This window comes from Girardinichthys multiradiatus, chromosome 14 (assembly GCF_021462225.1).
Source record: "Girardinichthys multiradiatus isolate DD_20200921_A chromosome 14, DD_fGirMul_XY1, whole genome shotgun sequence".
NCBI classification, from domain to species: domain Eukaryota; kingdom Metazoa; phylum Chordata; class Actinopteri; order Cyprinodontiformes; family Goodeidae; genus Girardinichthys; species Girardinichthys multiradiatus.
Genome location: NC_061807.1, coordinates 11,701,928 through 11,726,535, shown reverse-complemented (window position 1 = coordinate 11,726,535; position 24,608 = coordinate 11,701,928). Strand labels below are relative to the sequence as shown.

Below are 24,608 nucleotides of genomic sequence, written 5' to 3'. Positions count from 1 at the left end.
AGCGCCTCCAGGCTCTGGACACTACGCTGACAGACACAGCAAACCTTTTTGCCACAGCTCGCATTGATGTGCCATCCTGGATGAGCTGCACTACCTGAGCCACTTGTGTGGGTTGTAGAGTCCGTCTCATGCTACCACGAGTGTGAAAGCACCACCAACATTCAAAAGTGACCAAAACATCAGCCAGAAAGCATAGGTACTGAGAAGTGGTCTGTGGTCCCCATCTGCAGAACCACTCCTTTATTGAGTGTGTCTCGCTAATCACCAAAGATTTCCCCCTGTTGTCTATTTCATTTGAACAACAGTTTGATTTACTTGGAGTTATATTGTGTTGTTTAAGTGTTCCCTTTATTTTTTTTAAGCAGTGTAGTCTATTATAGTATATTTTTATTTAGATTTTTTTGATACCTCATTGTTTCTAAAACGCCTTTAGGAAGCTTGAATGACTTGACCTGTTACCTGTCCGTTCTGTAAATTGAAATTAGTTCGGTTTTTTGATTCAGTTTCCTCCGCCACCACACAGAAACCATTTGACCTTTCAGTTTTTGTCTGAAGTGCTGACTCTGTTCAGCCAAACAGCTGCGAGAGTTGCGAACATGTTTCAAAGCACCTTGAATAACGCTGCTCAGTCCCGCGCTGTGGTTGTTACAGCCGACACATTTTATCTCTGACTTCCGTTGATAAGGTGACACTTCCTAGTCAACATTGTACAGTAGTGAGCATTTTAAAGCCAAACAGAAGGTACCAAAGGCTTCATGAAAAGCATGCAATGAATTTCCAACAGTTGCAAAAACAATGAGCTGTAGAAGCACTGAAGTGTACATAGGTTTTATCTTTATAGTAAACACATCCAAGACTCCCAGACTGGTTTTGTTTGCAGCTGTTGTGACAATTGATTTTTCAAGCAATAATGACAATATGTTAGATTTTTGCACTAAGTCTTGTTTTATGGGCTAAATGTTTAAATATTCAGTACAATAAGAAGTCTGTTAGATTATTACCGGCCCAGTTGTTCAAACTGTCGTAGAATTACACAATTTCTCCTTAATCTGCAGGTCAGCTACTGAAAGCTACATACAAACTGAAAGCTCAGTCTGTAAATACATCAACAAACTCTGAGCTCTATGACGCAGAGAAAATTCATTTTTTATTCTTTTATTTTTAATTATTGGCTTTGCAATAATATTTTGTGTGTGTTTAAATGGTTATAAAGAAAATCAGAATTTTCTAAAATCGGGCTACAAGGCTCTGGGTCAGTTTGCCGGTTCGTACCCACCTACTGCTTGGATATTCCCATAAATCAACAGTTTCATCCTCACAGACCAAGTTACATCACAACCCACTAACCAGAACAAATCATTGTGTTTCTCTGGGCTGGGTATTTCTGTGAGAAAATATTAGTGAAGTAAAATTACAAAAGCAACATTAATATGAGGGCGCTGGGCTATTACTGCTATCAAGGTATAGAATGGTTAATAAACATTACTGGTGCGCGTCGCAGGCGTAGCTGTAGAGCACGCAACCTTTATATATGGAGGCTTTGGCCCTTGATGCAGCTGTCCCCTGGTTCGAGTCCCGGTCACAGTGACCTGTGCTGCATGTCGCCCTCTTCTCTTCACCCCTTTTCCTGTCTGCCAACTTTCAAGAAATGACAAAATAAAGGCCACTAGTGCTGCAATAAAAAAACATTTAAACAAAAAACTTTACTGTTTCCAAACTACTTGAAATTTCCATCCCACAGTTTCTACAGTTTAATGTCCTTTCATTGAGACACCAGAGAAAGAGTTGAAATGGCCTGGATTTGTGAAGAATAAAGCCACACTTTACCCTTTCTTGTAAGAAGTCCAGCTTGACACAAATTGAGGTCAAAAGCCTTGTTACAGTGTGCTGCTGTGATTGTTTACACATGCAGTAACCTCTGAGTAGCTTTTTTCTGTGTACGTAGTAGGCTTAGGTTATACATGGAAAGAGTTGTAACATGGAGACAGAGAAGAAACGACCATGAAGTGAGTAGGATCGACTCGGTTTTATACAAAAAAGTCAAGTATGAAACAACCAGAATGGTAACTGGGCAAGTTGACCAGCACCAGCAAAGACAACCAGAACCTGGTACAGGTCATTACATACCTGACTGGTGCATCTAAAAGAGGAATGATAACCAGGGTAGGATGATGGTCAGTAACTGCAGACTAGGATAACCACTGGTGTTTAGGCTCAGAAAGCATGTTTTATGTCAGTTAATGAAAGATGCACCGATCTGACCTTTACTGGCCAACAATCTTGGCTGGTTTTCTTTAAGGTCAGACCTGCTGATTCTCGATTTCCTTTCCAAGGACTATAACACAAACAAACTGCTTTGATTGGGTCAGAAACAGAAAAAAACTGTGCTTCAGGGTTCTTGAAAGAATCAGTAGTTTTGGATCCATCATAAAATGAAGGAATTTACAAGATTACAGCCATTTATTCATCATAAATCCCTAACCTTTGTCTGACTTTTTCCTAAGCTCAGTGCACAAAGTGCATTAACAGATATATGCTGTTTGAGTTTACTGGCTGGAAACTCCTGCAGGTTCAGTTCTGATACATTTAATAAGCAGCACCACCCGATCACCAGTCAGAGCCGATCTGAGGAAAATCGTCTGATTCCCGTCACTGGCTGGTTGATTGGTGCATCATTCATAAAAACAAAGTGAAATAAAAACATGCGGTTTGTTGTAAGTCTACTGTATCATATGGCTGTATGTTCAGTAGTGTCTGATCGGTTCTTTATCTGATATGTTATTTTAAACGGTGATTAAAAACGGGGGTTTATAAAAAATAGATGAAGGAATGAGGCAGAACCTGTCGTCTGTAACATTTATTAAAACATTTGAGATTGTCAAACCTCTGTCTACCACGAGTAGTTTAAGGTTTTTACTCAACCAGATTTTTAAGACTGTTAAAACCTTACTTGGGTTTTGGACAAACAAGTAGTTGTCAAATTGCAAAGAATTTAAAGTGCTAATTTCTGGAAATGTTAAGTAAAAACTCAGCTGAAAAACTCGTGATTTGATATTTGTGGCCACAGCAAGCAGTGCCTGAATTGGGTTTAAATTAGGATTTGTTCCAAAGGTTAGCATTATGTAACTGCTGTGAGGGGCCTCTCAGTTACACAGGAGCAATATTGATCCCAGAGGAGTATTTTTAGGTCAACACTAATCAATTTTTTGGTATTTTGTTCAGTCAGTGTGAGTTCAGTTTTGGCCTCCAGGGAATTGATCCAACTTGTGCTCTTCCAGTCTGCAAATAGAGCAAATTAAGTCACTGCTGAGCAAACAATCAGCAGCTGCATCTCAGGTTTCTCAATATTTATACGTCCTGAAAGTCGAGGGAAACGGAGTTGGTAGCATAAAACTGTAACATGGGAACTACCAAATTACCTGCATCATACAATGTTTCTATATGGTTATTAAAGGCTGATATTTAGTCTGTTTAAAGTCAAACTCAAAGAAAAATTGTTTCAGCAAAATGACTTAAATATAATAAATAATTAAGTGGATGTCTCTTCATTATAAAACTGCATAAAATGACCCTAAGTCAGTATTCTCTGTACAAGTGCTGCTTCTTAAGAGTAATTATGTGTAAGGACAAATAAACCAATGAAAATTCTTGTGTGTGGTCTCCAGGCAGAGTTTGGTCTTCCCTGCAGTTTGGGTTCCTTTCCTTTTGTGTGAATCCCTTCCTCCCTAAATAGCATAAGTTAAAATAGACATTTCATCAGTCAGTAATATTTCAAATTATAGCCAGTTGGTGTTTTCTTTCTAGCCTCAGGACTTTCCAGCAGGCCTGGTGATGAACTTTATAGTGGATTTATAGCCTTTGGTCAGAGACCTTCAGTGACTCCTGAACTTTTATTGACTAGATATGATTCTCACTGTTTTTGGTGTCCTTTTCCAAACAGTTGTACATTTAAAGAGACAGAATAGTTTTTTCCATTATGTGGGGTGTTTTCCAGTCTGTATTTATTGGTTGATTTCACGTTTGAATCTGGACCCACACTGGGCTCACTTTGGCTCTGATAGTTCTGCCCTTTTCACAGTTTCCCAAAAGTCTGAGCTGAATATTGGAATAGGAGTCGTAGTGCTGTATTTTTACCTGGTATACATGATGTATCAACTGGAATAAAGTGATGTGTGTATGCCTGACAGAGCTGTATACAGTTATTAGAGAACAAACTTCAGACTTGTAAATCAGACTTTAGAGATTTCATTACAGAATAAATTTTTAATTAATAATTCTTCAGATGTGCTGTAAGACGGAGCGCTACAAGAGATCCTTCGTGCCCATAGCCATCAGCATCTACAACGGCTCTTTGAAGAAACCTACATAATATGAGCTACAACAACATTTAATTTCCCTTTGGGATTAATAGAGTATTTTTGAATTGAAACAAAGCAGCTTTGATTTTAAGACATGAGCATTTTCTGATTTCCTTGCAACTTCATTTAAATTGGTGCTCATGTGGAGAGCCTTTGCTCTCCTGGGCTGGTCATTTGAAGAAGTTATAGACTTCAGCAGGAGTGGAGAAGCAATAGGATTACATGCTACATGTGCTTCCTTTTGTATAAATCTAGAAAAACATTCAAAACAAGGCTATTCTCCACAAGCAGTAAGTACTTCAATCACAACTCTACTCCATTTACGCCTAACCCAGTCAGGTAACTTTTTCAAAAGCTTGTTATTTTCTTCACAATCAATTTAAAATACACCGTTTTATTACTTGAGGCATAGACTCTTCACAACCTTTCAGGAAGTCTGCAAAATCTTTGTGAGACAAATGATCATTTGGAGCAAACTTTGGCCATAGCCTCAGTTTATCTCTGAAGGCCTTCTGCAGGACACATGGGTTTCCAAATCTGTCCTGCAGAACTGACCAGGCACCTCATATGCATCCTCAGAGCTTCTGTAAAAGAAGCTTTCCACAGCCTTTCGAGCTTCCCCTGTTGGGTAGCCTTTCAGATACAGTATTTTCTCACCAACAGAGAATGATTTTCTATCAATTAAACTTGAAAAAAATATTTTGAAATCAAAAAACCTGAGAGGGTCAACTAAAAATATGTCGGGTTCAGGAACCCAGAAGACAATTTAAACTTAATGAACTTGCTATAGCTTCAGCCAAGTTCACTGCAGAACTGTCAGAAAATACTGGTTGCGATGTAGCAACCACTGCATTTGACTTCTGTTTGTGCCAGTTTAATATTAAGGTTTAATTCAAGGTTTTCAGATAGTTTTCACATCATCTTCAAGTCTACTACAACCCCTGGCAAAAAGTATGGAATCACCAGTCTAGGAGGATGTTCTTTCAGTTGTTTCATTTTTATGTCGGATCACAGACATGACACAAAACTGCAGTCATTCTAAGTGGCAACTTAAAATTTTCATTCCCAAAGCTAACACCTGCATCAGATTAGATCTGCTCGCTGGTCTGCAGTTAAGGAGTAATCACACCTTGGAGAGCTGTCACCAACAAGACAAATGTCAATTGAAACAATGGAGAGGATTATTAAACTTCTTGAAGAAGGTAAATCATCACGCAATGTTGCAAAAGATGTTTGTTGTTCCCAGTCAGCTGTGTCCAAAATCTGGACTAGGTACAAACAACATGGGAAGGATGTTAAAAGCAAGCATACTGGTAGACCAAGAAAGACATCAAAACATCAAGACAGAAAACTTAAAGCAATGTGTCTTGAAAACAGAAAATACAGAACAAAACAAATGAGGAACAAATGGGAGGAAACTGGAGTTGAAGTTTGTGACCGAACTGTTAGAAACCGCCTAAAGGAAATTGGATTTACATACAGAAAGGCTAAATGTAAGTCATCATTAACACCTAAACAGAAGAAAACAAGGTTACAGTGGGCTAAGGAAAAGCAATGGTGGACTGTGGATGACTGGATGAAAGTCATATTCAGTGATGAGTTGGGAATCTGCATCGGGCAAGGTGATGATGCTGGAACTTTTGTTTGGTGCCGTTCCAATGAGATTTATAAAGCAAATCTCCACTGTCATTAGCTCAAGCAGAGGGACTTGATGTCAAGTGAAGGCACTGGGGAGATGGCTGTCATCACATCTTCAATAAATGCACAAGTTGACGTTGACATTTTGGACGCTTTTCTTATCACATCAATAGAAATGATGTTTGGGGATGTTGAAATCATTTTTCAAGATGATAATGCATCTTGCCATAGAGCTTAAACTGTGAAACATTCCTTGAGGAAAGACGCATAAGGTCAATGTAATGGCCTGCAAATGGTCCGGATCTCGATCCAATTGAAAATCTGTAGTGGAAGCTGAAGAAAATGGTCCATGACAAGGCTCCAACCTGCAAAGCTGATCTGGCAAAAGCAATCAGAAAGTTGGAGCCAAATTGATGAAGACTACTGTTTGTTACTCATTAAGTCGGTGCCTCAGAGACTGCGAGCTGTTATAAAAGCCGGAGGTGGTGCAACAAAGTACCAGTGGTGTGTTGAAATGTTCATTTGTTTCTTTTTTTTAAGATTCCATAATTTTTCCCTCTGTTTGAGCTAAAACAGTGACTGTTACTGACTACCACAGTGTGTTTTCTTGATTTATTTGAATGTTTCTTAAAGCCAGAAAGTTAGAATGACTGTAGATTGGTGTCATGTCTGTGATCTGAACTGAATGAACATTCGCTGAGACTGGGGATTCCAATATTTTTGCCAGGGGTTGTATATACATTCAAGCTACATACAACTCGAGCTGCAACCATCCAATTGTGTACATACATCCAGCTCCGCGTTGATTGTCAGACATCACATCAACTTATTTCCACATTGTTAAACAATCGCAATTTCTCACCGTGTCATTAGACTTCTGTCCGTTTCGGCTGCTATCGGAGACTTTCTCTACATACAACCTTTGATCTACCGTGAAGACATAGCTTTACGGTGGTTTCAAATTTGAAGACGCATCAAACTTTGGTCGATGTCCAAATCCAAAACGCTTCTCCGTCAAAGGCCAATGACTCAGACAGGCGTTGAACTTTCACTGTAGCAGACGCCCAGCTCTGGAACAAAGTTTAGCGTTGCCTCGACGGGTGATTTTAATGATTTATTTTTTATTTATTTATTTTTCTTCGTTCATCACCAATCGCCTTGATCACCGTGAAAGCTAAAAACACACATACAAAAACATTACCTACATAAAGACATGGGCTTTATAATACAAAGGAAATGCAGCAAACAACATACCTCGCTGCTTTCATCCAGCAGGATGCGATTCATAAAAATGTTATGTCATAAGACAAAATAAAATAAAATGAAGCCAATAGTGAGTAGTTCATTTAAACCATTCATTCACAAAACCAATCACTGCCAGCTTTTATAAGGCCCACCCCTGATGGCTATAACATCACAAAGCACAAATACCACAGCCACAAATTACATCAAAGCATACAAATAAACACCTTTATAAATAATCTTTACAATTTAAATGCATTCCAACTGATTCCACGAACCTCAAATTTACAGTCTGTTACAAAAGGCTTATTGAAAAATCGATCAGCACATTAAAAGAAAAAAGGCTTGAACAGTCGGCCTTGAGGTGCTCCGTAACTTTAAGGTGATAGAATCTTCACACATTTTTCTGTTATAATCCACAGAAAGTTATCAGTCCATACTTGTTGCACATGTTTATCATTCATTTAAATAATCTGATCAAGTGACCACTAAAAACACAAACATTTGATGCATGTTATTACTGTTTAATATATTTATTCTTACGATATACAGTTGTGCAACTTGGAAGCCTTTACCTTTCCTGACATTAAAAAATCTAGCACCTAATTTGGTTTAAATTATGTATACAAATGTACCAACTCCAGTAAGAACATTCCTTCAGTTTGCCTGTTTCTAATTACAGTTTTCCCTGCAGGCATGTGTCTGCATGTACCGATTTGCTTCACACTTCTTCAGACTTGGTGACACATTCCTGTGTGCATCCTTCTGTTGAAGCTCATATAAACCTGTTCTTGTGTGTTTAATGCTGATCTGAACAGATCTGCAGGCTCTGTTTAACAGTGGAAGCAAACGTCCCTCTGGGATATTTTTTCCACTCTTCGGGCTTACATCAGACAGTGTTTGTATGGAGTCAGGCCTCAGTCACAAGGTAAACCTGAGATTTAAATCAAAACCAGCCGAGATGTGGTCGACAGATTGAATTTTCTCTTCAGATGTTCAGGACTGAAAGGCTTGCGTTCATCAGCTACAGAGATGAAGTCTGTTTTTAGCAGCAGAGGAAGCGACTGCAGAAAGTTGCTCTTATTGTTTGACTTGGAGGTGCAAAATCATTGCAATCCTGACCTTTGTGCAAAATGATTAGTCTGCCAAGGTTATTTTAAAGCTTCCTCTTTTAATTTCCCTTCTTGCTTTTTAAAACTCTTTTATTAATCTAAGTGGCTGTCTGTAGAGGATGACTCCCTGAGGGTAATACTAATTTGAACTTAAAAGGTTTACAACATCATAAAATGACAGCTTGTAAAATATGATAAATTAGGCCCTAAAATGCTCCAGCAATGCATGAAGACTTTGTACACTGAAGATCTTCTGAAGAGAAAAATCAAATGACTTTAAATTTACTTCATATTTTAAACTGACGTTGGGAACCTCAGTTATGAAGAGGTAAACCAATGAGGTCTGGTCAGTCTTGGTTATCAGCAATTTCAGTTCAAATGAAGCCTCATCCAGCTGTGTGTTTATTCCCGTGGAAAACATTGGATCCATTCAAGCCTTTAGACTTTGGTCTGCAGCTGCAGGTCTGCACACATCATTGCTTTGGAGATCAGATTAGAGTTCAGCACATTGTCACCCCTTTCTCAGTTACTGTATTGCATTGCTAGATATTTATAAATTAAAGCTGTAGATGACACCACATCTGAAGACTGCAAAATCAAGGCGAGGAGGAAGTGAGCGAGGAAAACCAGAAAGAATTGCTGCAAAAATAAACAAGACATTTTTTATTTGCTTAAATAAAATGGCCAAAATAAAATAAAGTTGTGTTGCTAGTGCTTCACGTTGTATGTGCGTGTAGGTCTTAAGATATATGCCATAGAAATATGATTTGTCTCCTATATACTTTCAAAACACTCATCTGATCTCACATAATAACCTAAATTAGTACGATTCACACAATATACCCTTCTGGGTTGCACAGGTGGTTGGCTGCTCAGGCAGCTCAATCCTCCCATTATCGTAGCTCATAGATGTACCCCTGCAGCCCTCGTGTACCCAGAGAACAGTATTAACATTCTCTCAATGGCTCCTGGTTAGAATATTAATGTTTGCAGTATTCTGGCAGTACTTACTCTTCTTGCAGAAAGACATTACCTTGCCTTATTTACAGCCGGGCTTTCTTCCCCTCGCTATGCTGCCCCTCATCAAACAACCTTAAGGTAGTGTTCGGCTTATTCTTGCATTAAAAATACACCAAACATTGAAAAGATGTGCTTTGTGGTGTGGCAAGGCCTTTAGAAGACAAAATGTTTTGGAGTTTGAAGTGGGTTAACCTAACTCCTAGGTTTGCAGAAGTAGCTAAATATGCAAAGACATTTGTACATAACTAGCACAATAAATACACACGAATTATTTTAGTAAGAGTGATTTAGAGTGGTGCTCTCTTGACAAGTTTTATATTAAGATAATTTATTTTATTAAACAGACACACGCACATACTAAAAATAAATGGTTAAAATCATCTAACAGTATTAAGAAATAAAATAAAACCCTAATCTTCACATTTCTTTCTGTGTTTATTTAATATGTTATGTTACGTCCATACTCGTATAAATTCATGGTAATTGGTGGTCATTGGTCATTCATGTTTCTTTTCATGTATATAATTGATTTTTCATGCATGTTTGTTTGTTTATTTATTTATTTATTTATTATATCAAATTGGTATTCTACACTGGTATTTTTAGGCATTTTAAATAGGTATGTTACATTTTGTTATGAGCCTATATGTGTGCCATACATGCATTATTAATTTGCCTTTGGTGTTCCATACGTATGTTTTTAGTGGTGTTCAATAAGTATATATTTTTTTTATGTAAAACTGTTGTTCCATACATATATTTTTACTGCTACACTATTTTTCTATACATATACTTTTTGTTATTCTGGTGTTCCACACAATTTTTAAAGTTAAACTTGTGTTCCATATATATGTTTTTAATGTTAAACTGGTGCTCCATACATATGTTTTTAATGTTAAACTGGTGTTCCATATTGGCAGCACAGTTGTAGGCTGTCTGAGGGGATGTTCTGCAAAACCTGCTGCAGGATTATAGAAATCCTGTGAACAGTCCTCAGAGAAACTTGGATAATCTCATGTTCAGGCTGAATCCTGAAGCCGATCGGTCCACCAGAGTGAAACCAGGCCACTCCACACATCACCCACCACGTCGGCTCACAAAGTGTATTTTTAGAGTTGTGGTTGTCATGGCGACGTGGGGATGTGTCGGGCTCAAGCTGTTATTGGATCAATAAGCAGGGTGATGAACACAATCTGTGTTAGATTGTTTTAAGGTGAAGTGAGGAAGCGAGGGAAATGTTTTCTGTGGTTTTCACAGAGCTTAATGTGTTCAGATGAAAACATCCAAAAAGGTGAGACTAGAGATAAAAAAAACTTAAACATTTACACGATAAAACAAACTGAAACCACTCAGAAGTCAACCTCATGTACCAGATTATAACCGTAAGGGGCCATCACTTTAAACACCTGATCATGGCTGCTGCTTTATATTATCAATCCTCCTCTTGTTTTTCTCTAAAAGTCAATTCCAGAAACCTGGAGATCCAGAGTTTTAGACAGTTTCAAACAGAACTGGATGTTTCTAAGAGCCAAATGGCAGGAACCATGAGCTGCTGTTTGTCCTATGAGGTCACATCTGTGTTGGAGCTCAGTTTTAGTTCTTATCTCTGGAGCTATGCAGTCTAAAAGCCATCTGGTTGGTTTGGATTCAGTTTTTTATCCTGCCCTTGCAGCAGACTGGCTGGTCAGGTGTTGTGGGGTTAATAATGCTACGTTCAGCCTTTTATTTGTTGCTTTAGTCTTGTAGTGAGAGCATTTATATGAATGCTTAAATGCTCTGGATACAATGCGCCATGGAGCTTTAAGATGCTTTACAAAATCATCATTGTGAGGTTTTGTTTTGGATCTTCATCTTTGTTGGTTTGGAAAAATTAAAGGTCCATCCGTTTTTCTCCATGTCTGCACTTTTTGTTTGTTTTTTTTGGTTTATTGATGTGCCAAAGTTACTGATTAATTACTGATCTGTGACCTAGTTGAATGTTTTGCTCTTAAATAATGTCAGGTTATGTTCTAACTTTTGGTGCAATCACTTTAGGGACTTCCATGCTGAACAGTAGCTGTCCCTCCATGCTTGTCCTTCTGATTTAGCTTCATGTGTTTTATGGCTGTTGGGGAAACTGCTTTGTGTATTACTGCAGCATTGTAATGTTAGCAATACATTAAAACCAGTGGAAGCCATTTCTTGTCATAATAGTTGCACTGTAATGACTGTTTGTTGAAAAACCAAGGCTTTTTTTTCCTGCTGAGTGATTTTTCTGCGGTTCACAAGGTTTCAGAATAGAATCAACAAGAAGTCACAGAGCGTTTTCTTTTCTCAGGTACCGGTGAGGTGATCGCTATCATGATCCCAGAGCCAAAAGGCAGGGAGGTCGTGTCGCTACTGGAGCGCAACGTCACGGTCACCATGACGATCACCATCGGGACGAGGAACTTGCAGAAGTATGTGAGCAGGACGTCAGTGGTGTTCGTGTCCATCTCCTTCATCGTGCTGATGATCATCTCCCTCGCCTGGCTCGTCTTCTACTACATCCAGAGGTTCAGATACGCCAACGCGCGGGACAGGAACCAGGTATGAACAGCTGACATCAACGCAATGATGCTAGTCCTGAAAACAGGTCAGCAGAAGGGTTGACCTCTGCAATGAGCCCAATGTTTCCACAACATGACCATCAAAGTTTTGGTCCTAAGCTGAAGGTTAACTCTTCATGGATCAGAAACAACACAATTCCTCCTTCTGACTTCAAACAGGATTTTTAATATACCTATTATAAAATAATTATATTTTGCTTGTGTTTAGATGACTTCCTTGGAGTATTTGTTCATGAGAGCGAAGTATTATATTTGCTCCTTGTTGTTTCGGTTGAAAAAACATGAAGACTACAAAAAAACGTCATGGTTCCAACATCTTCTTGGTTTTTATTTATTTTCATTAAATCTGGACCTTGTTCTGTCTTTTTTCTGTCTAAAGCGTCGTCTTGGTGATGCAGCAAAGAAGGCCATCAGTAAGCTCCAGGTTCGCACCATCAGGAAGGGCGACCAGGAGACGGAGGCAGACTTCGACAACTGTGCAGTCTGCATCGAAGGCTACAAGGCCAACGATGTGGTTCGCATCCTGCCCTGCAGGTAAGTATGCCAACTTTCTTCCCTTTATAAAAGTATGGTTTGAAGAGGCCGTCTGCTGTTGGAAGAATTTCCATAAAACATGGTTGTAAAAGGAAGCAGCTAAAAGTCTCGCTTTTATTACCTGTAGTGCGGCTCTCAAAAAGTCTCAAAAAGAGATGTACGGTAAATGAGACCACGATAATTCATTAAGAAACCCATGTAAATTCAACTACAAAACAAAGAAAATGAAAATGCAAAAGCCTGGTTGAATAAATGTCCACACATTAAATTTAATAAAAAGTTAAGCCACATTTTAGTTTAATTTCAGCACTTAGTTTACTGTGGTACACACCTGCCATTTGATAAAAATAAAGTTCAGTCCCTCTGAATAGATTTTTCACACATTTACCAGTTAGCATCCTTTAGCTAACGCCGAAGTTCAGAGAGGTTACAAAGAATGAAAATGATCTCATTGTACAAAGGTATCAGTCTGGAGTAGGGTGCGAATATATTGCAATATTATCTATGCCTCATGGCTGAGTGAAGACATTCATCAGCTATTGGAGAAAATATTTTTTTGTTGTTTCTCCAAAACTGATTTAACAAAAACAAGACAGAACTGGGTCAGGGAGGCTTCAATAGATCTGACAACAGCACTGAAGGAGCTGCAGGACTTAACAAGTACTGGTCATCTTCTACATGTGACGGCAGCCTGCTGTGTTATCCATATGTCTGGACTAAGATGCAGGGATGTTCAATTCAGTTTATTTATATAGCGCCAATTCACAACACAAGTTGTCTCAAGGCACTTCACAACAGTCAGGTTCATACATTCCAATTAATCCTAACCATTGAACAGTGCAGTCAGAGTTTTATTCAAATTGGATAAAAAGTTTTTCTATCTAAGGAAACCCAGCAGATTGCATCCAGTCAGTGACTTGCAGCATTCACTCCTCCTGGATGAGCATGTAGAGACAGTGGACAGTCACTGGTGTTGACTTTGCAGCAATCCCTCATACTGAGCATGCATGTAGCGACAGTGGAGAGGAAAAACTCCCTTTTAACAGGAAGAAACCTCCAGCAGAACCAGGCTCAGTTTGAGCGGCCATCTGCCACGACCGACTGGGGGTTTGAGAGAACAGAGCAGAGACACAAAAAGAACAAAGAAGCACTTATCCAGGAGTACTTTCCAGGTACTTTCCAGGAGTGGGAAGGAAAAGTAAATGTTAATGGATGTTGCTCCTTTAGTCGTTTCACCTAGAAAGAAAGAACAGATCAACTCTGAGCCAGTTTTCAAGGTTAGAGTCTGAAAGAGAGCACATATAATTAGTTACAGTAAAAGGTCAGTCAATTTCCATGTCTAGGAGAGAGAAAGGGTTAAACACTAAAAGACAGGGTCATGTGGATTATTGGTAGAGGGTGAGCATTAAGTTGTTGCCAGCAGAAGCTCGTTCAATTCCCCTCTCCAGAAAGGTGTCACAGGTAGACACAGAGTCAGGCCAGGTGTAGCTTCTAGGAAGAGAATAGAGAGAACAAAGTTAAAAACTGAAATAACATCAAATAATGCAAAATTGGAGAGTAGTGTGAGAATGTAGCGAAGAGGGTGAAAGTGGTCATTATGTCCTCCAACAGTCTAAGCCTATAGCAGCATAACTACAGATAAGGATAACCTAAACCACTCTAACTATAAGCTTTATCAAAAAGGAAAGTTTTAAGCCTAGCCTTAAAAGTAGACAGGGTGACTGCCTCACGGTCTAAAGCTGGTAGCTGGTTCCACAGGAGAGGAGCCTGATAACTAAAGGATCTGCCTCCCATTCTACTTCTAGAGACTCTAGGAACCACCAGTAAACCTGCAGTCTGAGAACGAAGTGCTCTGTTAGGAACATATGAAACAATCAGATCTCTGATGTATGATGGAGCTAAATCATTAAGGGCTTTATATGTGAGGAGGAGAATTTTAAATTCTATTCTGGATTTAACAGGGAGTCAATGAAGGGAAGCTAAAATAGGAGAAATATGATCTCTCTTTTTAATTTTCATCAGAACTCTTGCTGCAGCATTTTGAATCAGCTGAAGGCTTTTAACTGCATGTTAGAAAGAACTCTTTCAAAAACAAACATACAATTCTTGCTAATCTTTGTGGAGAACGGGTTTTGGTCCGATAAGTTTAGTAAACACAGACCATTACCAAAAGTAAATCATAGCCACACTGAAACATGGTAGTGGCAGCATCATGTTCCGGGGTTGCATTCAAATCAACAAATTGCCTCATGAGAGGAAAACTAAAGTTCTGGAGTGGCCAAATGAGAGTCCAGAACTAAATCTGACCAAAAAATCAGTTGGGTGGCCTGGAGACGACTGTGGACAAGGGTTGTTCTGATGTTCTGAGGGATTTGGAGGACTTTTTCCAAGCCAGATGGGACAAATATGGATGTAGGAGGCTGATGGATGCAAACCAAAGAAGACTTGGTATTAGTTTAGGCTGCGCTCTGTTATTTAACCAGTTTATTGCAGATTTTTTTATTTTAATTTTATTTTTACCTCTAAGAGATGATTGATTCTTAGTTATATTGTATAGAATAAGTGAGATCTCTGAAAAAAGTTTTGAAATGATTTATCTGATTTATTTATTTTTACATCGCCAAAGTCTGGCATTGTTAAAACTCTTTATCCGCTTTGAAAAACAGTGGAAAGACCAAATAATCTATTTGTTCCAGCCTCATCAGGAACATTTAGACTTGCTGTAAACCAACCAGCTCCTCTCTGGGAATCCTGAGCCGTTCCCAATACAGATGTGATCTATAATCCATCTCCACCCAGAAAACACCTCCCGTTTGATGTCCAAGTAGAAGACATGAACCCAAAATGTCCATGAAGAATATTATTCTCAGATTGTTTTCCATCCCATCATTTCGTGATCATGTTTTTTCCTGGCGGTGTCCCTGAGAAACTCTTTCAGCCTTACATAATATCATTTTGCTCACCTGATTTAGTTGAAGGATAAAGTTCTCTCAGGTTGCTTCATGGTTTCCTACAGGGTTAAAGTCAAAGCATCTCTCTGCTGATGGCATGGATCAGCGGTGGAATAAGGAATTTGTTTGTTTTTCAGACATTTGTTCCATAAGAGCTGCGTGGATCCGTGGCTGCTGGACCATCGCACCTGTCCCATGTGCAAGATGAACATCCTGAAGGCCTTGGGCATCGCCGTGAGTCAGACTGATCTGTTTAACGCCCTGATATCCAACACAGGCAGATCCAAATGTGTTAACAGAAAATCTATGAAAACACAAACCGAACCTGAACCGTCTTTATTCCAGCTGAACGCAGACTGCCTGGATGACCTCCCCCTGGACTACGACCTGGCCCTGGGCGGCGTAGGTGGGGTCGGAATGGGCGGAGTGGGAGTTCTGGCGCTGGAAGCTGTAGTGTCCGGAGCATCCAGCGACGGGACTCTGAGCGAGGGCAGCTCTTCGGTGGTCCTGGACCCCGGCGTGCGACGGGTGGGACTCCCACAGGACTACCAGGACCTCGACCCCCTGCGAGATAGCCCCATAACGGCCACAACCGACACCCACACAGGTTGGACGCAAACACACTGGTGGGCATCAATCAGCACACACATGTGGGGTTATACGGACACCTGGTGGTGGTTCTGATGCATTACATCTTCAGGTTGCAAAGCTGTTCACATCCTCAATTCAATTCAATTCAAAGATACTTTATTGATCCCCGAGGGGAAATTAGAACCCTGGTTCTTATTGCGATCCAGGCTGTTAAATAAAAACACGGGAACTGAAAACAGCCTAAAACTTAGAAGAAGAGCTCTGCTTTTTTCCGCATCTTAATGATTGACTAAAAACAAGCAGAAGAAGAAGAATAACTGTACCGAGTTGAACCTGAAACAACGTAAGCTGTTTCATTAACCAGCATAAAGTGGGCTGACAGGAACACAGAACCCAGGTTAGTATTCATACTCCTTTTAACTTTATCAAGCTTTGTCTCTTTACAAATACAAACATTGATGTTTTTATTTGGACTTTGTAGACCAACACTAAATGGTGCATAATCTGATGTAGAAGAAACAAATGTGAATCTGTGGCGCACATTCAGCCCCATTTACCCTGATACTCCTAAATAACATCTAGTGTGACCGACCGCCTTCAGTCACCTGGTTAGCAAACAGAGTCCACCTGTGTGTAGTTTGATCTCATTATAAATGCAGCTGTTCTGTGAAGGCATCCGAGGTTTGTCAGAGAACATTAGAGAACAATCATCATCATGAAGATCAAGGAACACTGCAGACAGGTCAGACAGGAGGTTCTGGAGAAGTTCAAAGCAGGGTTTGCTTCTACAACAACATCCCAAGCTTTGAACATCTACCAGAGCTCTGTTCAATCCATCATATGAACACGGAGAGAGGATGGACCAACTGGAGACCTACCAATACATTGTGGTCCATCTAGACTGACACAACAGGCAAGGAGAGCATTTAACAGAGAAGCAGGCACAAGGCACAGGGTAACTCCGGAGGAGCTGTGTTGGTCCACAGCTCAGGTGAAACAATCTGTTAACAGGACGATAAATTGATGACTAAATCTGGACTTTATAGATGAGTGGGATTAAGACAGCCTTTGTTGAAAGGCCACCAGAAGACGTCCTGTTTGCCACCAGCCCTGTAGGGGACACAGCAAACTTGTGGAGGGAACATGCAGAGAACAACCACTCCCCCAGAACACACCATCTCCACAGTGAAACATGGAGGCAGCACCATCATTCTGTAGGGAAGCTATTCTTCATCAGTCACTTAGAAGCTGGTCAAAGTCAATGGGAAGATGGTTGGAGCTAAATACAAGGCAGCCCTTGAAAAATCCTGTTGGAGGCTTCAGAAGACTTGAGATTGGTGGTGGAGGTGGAGGTTCACTCCAGCAGGAGAACAGCCCTAAACACACAACCAGAGCTACAGTGGAATGTCTTATTCATGTGTTGGAACGGCCTAGTTAAAACATGGACCTACATCCCAATAAAATCTGTGGTGTCAGTGTCTAGATGTTCAAAGGTGCTAGAGAGAAAATACGTGGTTGTAGAAAGTACTGAGTCAGGAGGGCAGAATACACAGGTAGGCGATCAAAAAATCAAACCATGTTTCCTTTTCTTTCCTCCTAGTATGCACTACTTTGATGCATTTAGGAGAATTTTATATTGATAAACACAGAGGTAATGATTGCAATGTGAGAAAATAGGAAAACATTGAAGCGATGTGAAAACTTCTGCGAAGAACCTTACCAGGTGAACTATTGTAGAAAGTAATGAGTCACTTTTAAAATAATAAATATGTAGAAATAACTGGATCCACGGTTCCTTCAGTGACGATTCAGACGAAGCTGACATGTGTAGACCGAACACCAGAGGGCAGAGTTGAGGTTCCCCAGTCAAACGTGGGTTTATTTCAGACGGTCTGACTGAAAGCTGCTGTTCTGTTGGACCAAGTCACATGACCTTCATACATTTATTTTCTTCCCTCCTTCCTGCCACTCTTCTTCTCTTGGTTTATTTCGGCATTTTAACAATAGGAAATGTTTCTGGTTCCAATCGGTGCTGTTGTTTGTTCTGGTTCTGAAAATGTCTGACAAGCCAGCTGAGTGTTAATCTTCATCTCCTTCTCCTCTTCATCTTCATCTTCCAGGTGAGCTGCAGCCGATGGCGAGCAGCGCCTCCGTGGCATCACTGGTCATTGCCATGGAAACCGGCCTGTCAGACGAGGAATCCATCGAGCAGATGGGGGCCAAGTCCTGAGAACATCACAACAGAACCAAGCCAGAACCCGGCCAAAATAAATAAGACTCGGAACAGACTTTAATGGGCCAGAAGGTCCAGAGAGACAGCTCGACTGAAAACAATCAGAACCAAACCTGCTAACAACCTGGTTCTGGATTTTGCTTGTCTAAAATAAAAACTGATCTAGAACCGGCACCATGAGGTTTGAGTCGGTTTGGACTTTTAAAGTAGACCTGTCGGGTTCAGGTTCAGAGGAAGTGGACTCATCTGGACTTAGTTTTTCCCGTCCGTTAGTTTCAGTGTTAACCTTCGCTTGTTCTGCGTTTTCCTGATCCAGATTCCACCTGGTTCCTTCCCAAATGACCCAGTTTACATCTGCCTCAGTTAGTTCTGTTAGTAGAACCGAATCATTGGCCCAGACAGTCTTCCTGACTGAATCCAGTCCTTTATCTCGCTTGTGGCTGAACCTCCTTCAGACATCTCTATTATCTCCAGAGTGGGACTGGAAGTTCAGCCTGAAGCATCTGCTGTGGTTCTCTTTTATGATGAGTTCTGTTGTCTCTGGATCTTCTCTGGAGTACCTGGAATCTCCAGGAAAACCTCATTCAGACACTGTCTCCTTGTTCTGGTCCTGGTTTCTTGGGTCTTGGACATCTGGACTGGCCTGCTGCAGCTCAGAAGTTTTTAAAAGGACTCTGCGGCTCCTGGGGGTCGACCCGGCGGTCTTACTGCAGTATTGAACAGCTGCTTCATCTCAGAGTTTCCTCTTTCTGCTCGGTTTGCTCCTTTATCTTTAAAATCTGTGGTGACATTTGGTTTGAATGCTTCCTCTGCTGTTTCCAGACGGTATTTCTTTGTATATTCAGGGGGAAAAGTTCTTGTTTCTGAGCCTTTGCAGGAAGTCCTACGACGAGTAAAGGAAGTGAGGATATTTTTTTTTTTTTTTTTTTTTTTTTACATGTGAAGCACAGATTAAAACAGGTGAAAGCTGTGTGAGAAAGCAGAAATCCCTGAGTGCTGTCAGACATATAGGTACAAGGTAAATTACTCCCATGCTGCTGAGCGGATGTTGAGTGTTTACATCCTTTCAAAATAATTTTTAGCATTAAATTTAGGTTAACTTCGACCATCTTTATTACAGTAAACAAAGTGATGAGGTGGATCTGCACACTGCTGAAAGAAAACAGTCTTTCCTCTCCCTTAAACTTTGTTTTTCATCAAACTTCCTTACAGGAACTCCATGTTTATAAGGTGCTTTTGGACCACAGTATAGTTATCGTAGTTCCTGGAACCTTTTGGAGCAAGTATCCTGTCTGTTTGGGTTTGATTGCTGCAGAGTATTTCACCAATCTGGTATTCTATTTATTAATCCATCAAGTAATTGGATATACGTATTCGCACAATGCTGAACTACCTGTTCCGCGCTGCTACTTGATCTTCTGAGGGCAACTTTTATAAAGGGAGAAAATGAGCCTGGTTGCAATGAATCTGACTGAATCTGAACACAAAGAGAGAAACAGGCTAAAAGTTAGTTTGTCTTTAAACCATTTGGACCTCCCATCAGCTAATTCAGTAAATGTTTGTGTAAACGTGTATTTGTGATACAAGACTGTTTTTTCCAACCCAACTAAGATTTGTTACAACATCAAGCTCCACCAGGAAACTGACCGTGTGATAAAAGCAGAAAACACGACCTTTCCTTTGTGGGTTAGGGTGGGTTCTGTTGGGAGGCTTGAGGTTCTGAGCTGTTTGGATCATGTTTTGTCCCTAATTCTGATTGGAGCCATTTATGATGAGGCATATCAGCTCCTCTCATACATCATTAATGTTAATTAGGGCTGCACAGTATGAAGAAAACATGAGATATGCGGTAATGTGAGTGTCGCCATAGCGATAAATAATCTAAAACCTACCGGTGTTGATGTGTTCACTGCAGACTTACATAACGCCTTTTCCTGGTGAATTTATCTCCTTACCACCACTTTACCTTCTAAGATCTACTGATACTGCCTTAAACAATAAGCATAGTGAGCCTAAATCCATGTTAAAACATGCAAGTAGCTGATATTTATAGCAGTGATGTAACAATAAACTTGCGTTACACTGTGCAGCCCTAACGTTAATAGAATTAATGCCATGCCTGACATCTCAGTAGCTTTCAAGTGCTAAATAATAACACTACATCTGGAAGATATGATGCACTTCCTCCCTCTCCAGTGACATTTAGGACACCACGGCTTGTTTATCCTGACAGCTCCAGATATTTGGCCCCCTTCAGATATTTGGTTCTGCAGGACAGCCCCTCCACCAAAACATTCTGATAATTACTAGCTTCATCTTTAGTTTCTAAAGCTATATCTGACTCAACATGCGTAAAGTTGCCTCTTCCTCCTGCTGATGATGTTTTCAAGCTAAAGAGCCAAGCTAGCTTTATTATCTTCACTCTGCATTTTGATTTGACCCGTAGATATTTTCCCTTAATGTATTTCAGTGCAGTTCTAATCATTGGTGTGGAGATGAAACTTGGAGAAGACGTTGCTCACTCCCTTCATAAACTGGTGATGTTTGTTGAATGGTGTAAAAATTTAATGCCCAGTGTTTTAAACGGTCACATGACTGAGACATGGAGCTGCAGCAGCCAGTACAGTCTTTCTCTCATAGTGGACATCATTGTAAAGTCATAAATCCTAAGATTGTTAAGCAAACGCCCAGATATTGTTTTTAGGCACACGCAAATCGGATGTGATTTTAAAGGATGGTCAGCTATCTGACCCCTGATATCAACCATTTCAAAATGCCTCAATTAGAAGGTTCCACTATTTTGATAAATATGTTTTTTTATTCTGAATTTCTCCCTGTTTTCTTCTGTCTTTTCCTTTGTCCCAGTAAAATCAGAGACGGTACAAAGCTGTTGCAGGGTTAGTTAGCTTGTGTGACAGAAATAATTATTCCCCAGTGGTCTGGAGGATTAAACAGAACCTTTATTTACTCACTTGTTCTTAAAACAGGATGATCATTGCTACATAAGTCCCTTTCTCTGGGTTTCTAAAATATTAAGGTTGCTTCTCATGCGTGAAACTGTGCTTGAAGCTGCCACACCAGGGCCTTCTCATACAGCAAACTGCTCCACCTGACCAACCTAAAGAGCTTCTCTGATTGAAGGAACAATCTTCTAAGATTAGTTTGCAGAAAAAATGTTAATGCCAAAATCCTTCAACAAGAGAACTGATCTTTTAACGGTACTTCTCAAGAACCCTACGCAAGTTCCTAGAACCTTGTGGTCTGACAGCACCTGTAGCTTTGCCTTGCTCATTTTACCTAATGTCTCCGACTGCCCGACCACCTGCCTCCTTTATCATCTTGCTGCCTTTTTCTACCTTTGACTTCTGACAATCCAGGAAGCTGCTGGTCCGGGTTCTTTACTCAGAACCTCAACAGATCTGTGCACCACAGAAGGTTACGATTATTTCCACATTACAGTCCCAAACAGTGAGAGAAAGGTTCCTGTGCTTCTCCCGGTTCTGCCTCTACACGTCCATCAGCCCTTTCTTTAAATATAGGACACAGGTTCACTTCGCTCCGGACGTCGGCGCTCGTGTTTCGGTGCTGCCGGTGAGAAAGAAAAAGATTGTTGTCTATTTTGATACCAGAGGAGACATTTATTTTTGTAACGAAGCAGCAGAGACTGACCTATTCCCCTTCCATCCCCCATGACTCGCTTGGTTCTAATCGGGCTGATTTAGATGTTGAATATTTGTGTAATTGTACATATAAACCTTTTTTTTCAGAGGCCTCCAGTGTTCTGAACCTGGTCCAGAAAATGTTAGGATCTGACTGATGGAACCTGAGAACTGAGCTCATCTTCAGGCAGCTGTGGTCCAGTTGACACAAACTGTTGGGTTTCCTTTAATATTTGTCAGTTATTCCAGTCACAGTGCTTCTGTTTCCCGTGAGTTCGGTTCCTCTCACACTCTGTGGACATCTTACTTTTCTTCTAAGGCATAATGGGTCAAGAGGTCACCGGGTTTGTTGTAAACACAAAGTAATTTATACTCTGTAATACTCGAGAGCTTGTAAGAAGGTGACCGATTTGTACGGCTTGTCTTGGACAGTTTTAGTGAGTGTTTTAATTAAATTCACCTGCTTTGTGTTGTGAGTTTCTTCCTCAAAAGACTTTTTATTCATTTATTTATTCGTTTTTCTTCAGTATCCTGTAAAACTTTTACAAGGTAGGCCACAGTAGGACTTAGCACGAAAACATGCAAATCAAGTCAAACTTTTTGTGGTATTGTGAGTTTCCCGCTGTGCCTGAAAATCCAACATTCAACTTCACTTAGGAAGAAAAACTCACAATTAGGACCCATTGGATGCCATCAAATAGTTTTTAATTCATTTCCAAATTAATAATTTCTTTCATTCAAGTTTTAACAAAATAGCAATGGCTGCTATATCTAACAAAATATCTAAATTATAATGTTTGGGGTGTTTGTGGTTTATCCAGTTTATTTCTATGTAATTATGCAACAAAATACAGAAACAAGGACTCAGTCGCTGCAGGAAAACTATTGATCATATTGGAAAACAAAATGGAGGCATCGGTACCAGAACTTTCAGATGGTCACATGTAAATATTTCCTTAAAAGATTCTGTTGCAGGGATGTGAGACGTTACAGAAAAAAAATGTATTTCAGTTGTAATATAAACCTTTGGATGATTTGACAGAAAACTGTCAGTCCTTTGGCAGTTAAATGCACGCGGTATGAAACAAAATGTTTTGATGTAGATATTTTACACAATGAAAGGAAACTTTGAGCATTAAAGTAGTTTAAACCAAAAGTTTCTGAATATTTAACACGGTCAAAACCTAGAGTTTAAAATCATTCCACTGTAAGCTTAACATGCTGATGTAAAATTAGTTTAAAATGTCATAAACATGAACTCTGATGCAGAAAATGTTGTCAAAGATATCATGCAAACTCAGAAAACAGAAAAGACTGACCTTCTGTGACCTTTGAAATTTCTACCAAAATGATGGCATAGATGGAGCTCCAAGAACAGCTGGGTTTCCTCACTCCTTCAGCTAAGGTCCTACTGCTGTACAAAAAAAGGTTCTGGTTTATTCTGCCACATTAAACTGTTCAGCCACAGTTGTTTGTCTGAGAGATTACAGATGCATATATGATTATACACATTTCTTTTATGGAAGCCTGAGTAGGACTTTTTTGGCTTGTTTAACTGCCGAAACTGGCCACAGGGGTGCAGAACCTGCAGCATAAATTTGACCCCTGTGTTATTTGTCAGTTTTACATTTTCTTGAACATTTACTGGCATTCACTACCTGCCTGGGTGTTGACTGACACAAACAGCTGTCTCTGGAGACAACCAGCCGCCTCAAGGTGAGGATGTGTGTTCGAGTCCCTGAGGATTGTCTTAATGCAGATGATTTTGGCATACAGCTCATGAAAACCCAAAATTCCTATCTCACAAAATTAGCATATCATTAAAAGTGTCTCTAAATGAGCTATGAACCTAATCATCTGAATCAACGAGTTAACTCTAAACACCTGCAAAAGATTCCTGAGGCCTTTAAAACTCCCAGCCTGGTTCATCACTCAAAACCCCAATCATGGGTAAGACTGCCGACCTGACTGCTGTCCAGAAGGCCACTATTGACACCCTCAAGCAAGAGGGTAAGACACAGAAAGACATTTCTGAACGAATAGGCTGTTCCCAGAGTGCTGTATCAAGGCACCTCAGTGGAAAGTCTGTGGGAAGGAAAAAGTGTGGCAGAAAACGCTGCACAACAAGAAGAGGTGACCGGACCCTGAGGAAGATTGTGGAGAAGGGCCGATTCCAGACCTTGGGGGACCTGCGGAAGCAGTGGACTGAGTCTGGAGTAGAAACATCCAGAGCCACCGTGCACAGGCGTGTGCAGGAAATGGGCTACAGGTGCCGCATTCCCCAGGTCAAGCCACTTTTGAACCAGAAACAGCGGTAGAAGCGCCTGACCTGAGCTACAGAGAAGCAGCACTGGACTGTTGCTCAGTGGTCCAAAGTACTTTTTTCGGATGAAAGCAAATTCTGCATGTCATTCGGAAATCAAGATGCCAGAGTCTGGAGGAAGACTGGGGAGAAGGAAATGCCAAAATGCCAGAAGTCCAGTGTCAAGTACCCACAGTCAGTGATGGTCTTGGGTGCCGTGTCAGCTGCTGGTGTTGGTCTACTGTGTTTTATCAAGGGCAGGGTCAATGCAGCTAGCTATCAGGAGATTTTGGAGCACTTCATGCTTCCATCTGCTGAAAAGCTTTATGGAGATGAAGATTTCATTTTTCAGCACGACCTGGCACCTGCTCACAGTGCCA

At 40.3% G+C, this 24,608-nt stretch overlaps 1 protein-coding gene across 2 annotated transcripts in view; it reads left to right on the top strand.

Moving 5' to 3' along the window:
• The window catches only part of rnf150b (ring finger protein 150b), a 33,459-nt gene extending 11,057 nt beyond the window's left edge, over window positions 1-22,402 (top strand). Inside the window, exons 2-6 of one of the 2 annotated variants that reach the window (XM_047385699.1) lie at window positions 11,688-11,938; window positions 12,338-12,492; window positions 15,581-15,677; window positions 15,789-16,069; window positions 18,155-22,402. In XM_047385699.1, the coding sequence (XP_047241655.1) occupies window positions 11,688-11,938; window positions 12,338-12,492; window positions 15,581-15,677; window positions 15,789-16,069; window positions 18,155-18,158 (788 nt within the window). In that variant the 3' untranslated portion in view covers window positions 18,159-22,402. The remainder of the gene's footprint in view (window positions 1-11,687; window positions 11,939-12,337; window positions 12,493-15,580; window positions 15,678-15,788; window positions 16,070-18,154) is intronic. The other variant, XM_047385698.1, reaches the window with a different exon arrangement.
• Window positions 22,403-24,608: the final 2,206 nt, after the last annotated feature.